We start from the raw sequence: 6,000 nt of genomic DNA, 5'->3' as shown, positions 1-6,000 counted from the left end.
GCAAGCCCCCTTTTGCCGCACTTGGTAAATGAACTCCTAAATATTAGACAAGCTGATATGAGGTTACACTAATTTGTAATGGGACCTCAGACTTAGGTTCTGCTATATAAATAGGCTTCTATTACCCACTCATAGGACATCTAGGAGTGGCCTAGTGGTTAGGGTGGTAGACTCTGGTCTTGGGGAACTGGGTTCAATTCCCACTGCAGGCACAGGCAGCTCCTTGTGACAAATAAGTACCTGTATATGTAAGCTGCATTGAGCCTGCCATGAGTGGGAAAGTGCAGGGTACAAATGTAAAAAAAAAAAATCTAAATGGATGAACCCAGTTATAGATTCCCCCCCCCCCCCCCCCAAATCTAATTAGTGGCAATAACTGCATGTTAAAAAGCCAATTATTGACACTAATGAGCTTGTTATTCAATTAAACAGTGCACACAAATTGGGCATGTGCCAACATTTGTGCATGCAATTTTTGGCTACTTTTATAGATTTAAGGGGGAAATGTATTAATATCTAGTTAAGCTCCAGGGCAAGCTAGGTTTTGTTTCCATACACCTGTGCAGTATAAGAGAAACCCAGGGTCAGTGTTGGCCTGGTTGTCTGGCATTGTATTTTGTGCAGAGCTGGTACAGAAACCCTCCCCCTCCCCCAAATCTCTCTATATAAAAGGCAACACCAACGTTCTATGAAGCCTCCAGCCGGAAGTGTGAAGGGGGCGAGATATCCGGTTTCCCTATGAGTGTCTGCCCCGCCCTCTCTGTAACACAGTCAGTGAAGGAAAACAGCAGAGCACGAAATCAAATCGCTGGCTCTGTAACAGTGAAGGACTCAGAGGGAGGAGGGGAGAGAGGCCAGAGGGCAGGGACACACACACTCCCACATGCACACAGAAGAAAACATTGCTAGCCCCCGTTTCATTTGCATCAAAAACGGGGCTTTTTTACTAGTAAATAGATAAAATAGAAAAGAGCATAAAGCAAACAGAAAGATTATGCCAAACAAATCTCAGTATTCCGGTATTTAAACATTCTGGCTAATGCCCCAAATTTGTTAATCTTTTTCTAGCTCTGCCCAGTTTGTGTTGATTTGTTGGTGAGTGAGGTGGCCAGAGATAAAAAGGGTGGAAGAGCTCAGGGGAATTATCTACCTCTGTGGAGCAACTTCAGTCACAAAGAACAGTGAGCAATAAGGTTAGTTTCTTCATATATATATTAATTGCTTGGGTTTTTTTTCTTTACCTATTTCCTTGGCCTCTTTCCCCCCTTTTTTTGTTTGTTTTGTTATTTGTTGTCTGGTTCTCTTATGTATGATTGTGTTAGGTAATGTACTAGTGAGTTATTTTGTTTAATTTAACACATATACTGGTCAGTATTCAGCTACAGAAGGAAGTTTTTTTAAAAGCTGGCCATGGCATTAAAAATTCTACATTTGTTCAGTGCCTCTATTCTACTCTACCTGGTTCTTATATACTGACCTTTATTCAAAAATTGGATTCACAGTGGTTTACAAAAAAAAAAAATCTCAAAAAAAGAGGGAGGTTACAAAACCCAGAAACTCAGTACAAACACAGGATTAATTATCATAATCCTAACAGGCACCATAACTGAATATATGTAGACAGCAATCATTGCCAAAAGCTATACATAGACCTCTGGATTCTATATAGCGCAATCAAAATTCTATAATAGTGGTAAATGTAAATTCTAATGTGTGCTGCCACAAGGGGGCATGGAATGGGCAGATCATGGGCATTCAGAAAATTTGTGCTCACGATTATAGACTACATCTGCTCCATGCCTAACTTAGGTGCCAGTATTTACACCGAGTTTTACTTGGCGTAAATGGATGCGCCTAGAATAGACGCAGGCATGACCGCTAAGTGTATTCTATAAACTGGCTAGGCATATTCTATAATCCGCGCCTAAATCTGAGCACGGTTTACAGCATACACCTAGGTGCGAATAATTTTGGCACTGATTTTTCAGGCGCCATAAATAGAATCTAGTCCATAAGGGCAATATTACCTGCTCTATATATAGCAATGCAGTTTGCACAGCATTTTCCTATCCTAATTTAAATTGCTTAATTATGGTGGTTATTTTAGAAGCTCTATTCTTCTTTTAGACATCTGAAAATTGGCATATAGATGTCCATATTGCACGGACATCCAAATCCCAATTATACAAATCCAGGATATGGATGTCTAACACTACAGTATATTCATATAGTAAGGGGGTGTGGTCTGAGCATGTTTTGGGCAGCACTAGGGAGGGGCCAAAATATGGACATCCAAATCTGATCACAGAAGGGGATGGGACTTCCATGTATAAAAAGATGGACATTGTCATTTAGAACTGGTACATTGCACATCCAGGTTACAGAAAGGTGCTCTGGATGAGCATCTGTCCACTGGAGAAATCAAAGTTCCTTATTACCCTAGTGATTACTGTCCCCTTTCTTCTCCCCAAATGTGAAATAGGCAAGAGATACTAGGCTGTATGACAGCTAGATCTGGGGAGTAGCCTGATGGTTAGTGCAGTGGACTGGAAACCAAAGGACCCATTTCCACATTGCCAAATTAAATAAAATAAAATTATATATATATATATATATATATATATATATATATATTTTTTTTTTTTTTAATCATGAGCCCTCCAAGGAAGAAAAATAACTACTCTACCTGAATGTACAGCACTTCAGGCTTGCTGGTATCTTACATATTCAGGAAGAGTGGGTATTTTTCTGTTCCTGGAGGGCTCACACAATTTCAAAAGTAAAAATTAGAAACACTTGAAATGTAATTTTAAAACAAGTCCACCAAGTCACAGCCGACTGCCCTAACCACTACGCTATCCTTCTGCTCTATATTGATGTCTGTATGGTCATTTTAGAAGGATGACCCTATTCTGCCACACTGACATTCATTTTCCTTGTTCATGATTTGGACATTTCAGTTTGTAAAATGGATGTTCATGCTAGATATTTCTAGCACATGGACATCCATCACACATGTATTTTAGAACAGGTTCTAAAATGGACATTCATTTGTGATGTACTGACTTGGGCATCTATATTCTGAGTTGGACGTCCTTTCTAAAATGCTGTTCTGGATCTATTGGAAAGACTGTGTAAGAGAGGCAAGCTATGGCGCAGGTGAGTAAAGGATAGGGTGGAAGGGCTGTTGAGGAGTAAAATCTGCTTTGACCATCAAACGTTATTGAAACAAAAATGGTAACAAGCATGAATGCCCATTGTACATGGAAAATGTCTGTATGGTAGGTCAGGTGTCTGCTACTTCTTCCTTAATACTTCTGAAGCTGGCTCAGGCTGGTTGGCAAATTCACCAGGGATCAAACTTATGAGCCTCAAGAGCAGCAGCTAGAAAATTACATCTAAAGCCACAAGAACTGCGCTGTCAAAGTAGAAGCCAGTGAATAAGTGAAGCATACACCCAGAGGAGCCCACTGGATCATCATGCAGTGTATCCCTTTTTAGATACCTATTGCTGGTTTGCTGAACTCCTCTAGGTGCATAGCTCTCCTTCTTCTGCCCAGAGGGTAGCAATTTCCTGGCTCCAATGTTAGCTATGCAACATGTGGCTTCTACTGCAAGTCTTCAGCCTCTAATCCCAAAGGTCATGCACTACCAAGCCTCATTGTGTCAAAAAAAAAAGGGAAGTGCTTTCTTCCTGACCATATAGACTACAATGATGCTAAAAACAAATTGGCCTTTTGAGTCATTCAGAGAGCAGGGACTGTCTTTCTTCTATGTTTGTGCAGCACTGCGTACACTTTGTAGCGCTATATAAATGCTAAATAGTAGTAGTTTAAAGAAAAAATAATGAAAATGGTTTCATTCATTTCATTTTCATTTTTCCAAGCCAATTTCCTCATCATTTTTAAAAGAATGTGCATCTCTACAGTTTATCAACACATAAGCTTTGCAGGACAAGAGTTCCTTTTGTCATCAATTCTTGTCAATTTGCTTTACTAACTTCATTATCTTTAATTCTAATCCTACAATTGCCATTTTGAAGAGTTCCCCTACTTCATTCAATTTTCAGCTCTCTTCTGAGAAAATGAAGACTCTCACTCTTCTTGCCCTTCTTGGCATCTGCATCTTGAAATGTGAAGCCATAGGAAAATGTGAAGTGGTTGAGGCTGCAAGATGGGCTGGATTGGACGGATACAAGGGTTATTCTGCTGCAAACTGTGAGTGCTATTTTTCTTCTTCTTCCTCTCATCCCTTTCTGTCCATCTGTCTCTTTTTATATCACACACACTGTTTACTTTTTCCATTTCCATGCCACATTTTTACTCTTCTTTTCCCCCCTTTATTTTGTGTCATCTCTGCCACTTCTTCTATAGCTCTCTCTTGCAAGCTCCCTGTCTCTCTCCCTTTCTTTCTGTCTCTTATAGGATTCTCCTGTACATCCTGCTTTATTTCATGCCTGAAAGTGTTTTGATTCTCTCCTCTTAGAAATGTAGATGGCTGGGTGGCTGGTGTGTATGAGGGTTGCTTAGTAACATGCCTGCCTGGAGTGAAGGCGGAAGCTCTTTGAGCAGGGACTGTCTCTCTTTGTTAAATTGTACAGTGCTGCGTAACCCTAGTAGCGCTCTAGAAATGTTAAGTAGTAGTAGTAGGACCTCACATCACCTAGGAAGGACTGCAGACAGTGCTGGGAAGAAGCTGTCTTAGTACATGTGGGGACAAATAGCATAGGAAAGAGCAGGAGGAAGGTTCTGGAAATTTAAACGTTTAGGTAGAAAATTGAAATCAAAACCTCTATGGTACTGTTCTCAGAAGGCAAAGCAGGAGTCTCAATGTATGGATGAGAAAGTGGAGAGGGAAAAAGGATTTCGATTTGTTAGGAACTTGGCAACATTGTGCGGAAATGGAACCTATTCCAGAAGGATAGGCTACACTTTAATTGAGGATGGCTAAAGTACTAACCTTTAAAAAGGAGATATAGCAACTTTTAAGCTAGAACCTATGTGTGTGTGTGTGTGGGGGGGGGTGGTCAATAGTCACTCAGGAGCACACAGTTCAAAGTATAGCATCTTTAGAAGATTCTGTCAAAATGCAGAAATTAGAATATTCCAATGGGGGGGGGGGGGGGGGGGATTATGGTAGCCCAGAAGTATTTAAATTAAAAAAAAAAAGATAAATGATTCTAAATTATCTCTGTCAACTACCATGCTGGATTAAATACAATAAAATGTATTCCTTACATATTCAGTATCCCCCAAATTCTATATATGGCACCATAAGTTGGGCATGCTAATTTGGCTTTATGGTCAAATTGTGTGTACAACTTAATTGATTAAAAAGCCAATGAGAACTGATAATTGGTACTTAACAACCAATTAGCAGCACTAATTGGCTTTAATTAGAATTTACGTGCACAACTTTCTAGGCATATTCTACAACACGGTGCATGTAAATTCTCATGCGTGCAGTCAAAAAGGGATGTGACCATGGGTTGTGGACATTTCAAAAATCTATGCACACCATTATGGAATACACCCAATCTGTGCCTAACTTAGGCGCATGTATTTAGTCTTGGTTTTAGGTGGCCTAAATGGGTGCGCCTATACATTTCAATCTCAAGAATGGCATGTGTGCATATTCTATAAACTACATATAACTTTAAGTGTAGTTTATAAAGTCACATGGTTTTGCGGCAACAATTTTTAAGGTGCCATTTATAGAATGTGACCCTATGCGAACGCCAGAAATATAAAATTTAAGATGGGAGAACTGGAATATCATAATAAGCATCTCAGAGATCTGGTGGAAGGAAGAAAAACAATGGCATAGTGTGACACCAGGATAAAAATTATATCAGAATGGCAAGGTAGTTCAGATTGATGGAAGGGTGTTGCTATATTTTATACATTACATACAGTCAAACAAGAATGAAGATACGTAGAAAACAAAATGCCATGTGGAATCTTTATGGATAGAAATTCTATGTGTGATTGAAACAAGTAT

At 39.6% G+C, this 6,000-nt stretch overlaps 1 protein-coding gene across 1 annotated transcript in view; it reads left to right on the top strand.

The window, feature by feature from the left end:
• The first annotated feature begins 1,103 nt into the window (after positions 1-1,103).
• LOC115466826 (lysozyme C, milk isozyme-like) overlaps positions 1,104-6,000 on the top strand; it is a 28,967-nt gene continuing 24,070 nt past the window's right edge. Inside the window, exons 1-2 of the mRNA XM_030198372.1 lie at positions 1,104-1,193; positions 4,070-4,217. Coding sequence (XP_030054232.1) covers positions 4,085-4,217 — 133 coding nt within the window. The 5' untranslated portion in view covers positions 1,104-1,193; positions 4,070-4,084. The remainder of the gene's footprint in view (positions 1,194-4,069; positions 4,218-6,000) is intronic.

The sequence above is a fragment of the Microcaecilia unicolor genome, chromosome 3, assembly GCF_901765095.1.
Source record: "Microcaecilia unicolor chromosome 3, aMicUni1.1, whole genome shotgun sequence".
Lineage (NCBI taxonomy): Eukaryota > Metazoa > Chordata > Amphibia > Gymnophiona > Siphonopidae > Microcaecilia > Microcaecilia unicolor.
The sequence above is the reverse complement of the archived record's forward strand: the minus strand, read 5'-3'. Positions and strand labels throughout refer to the sequence as shown.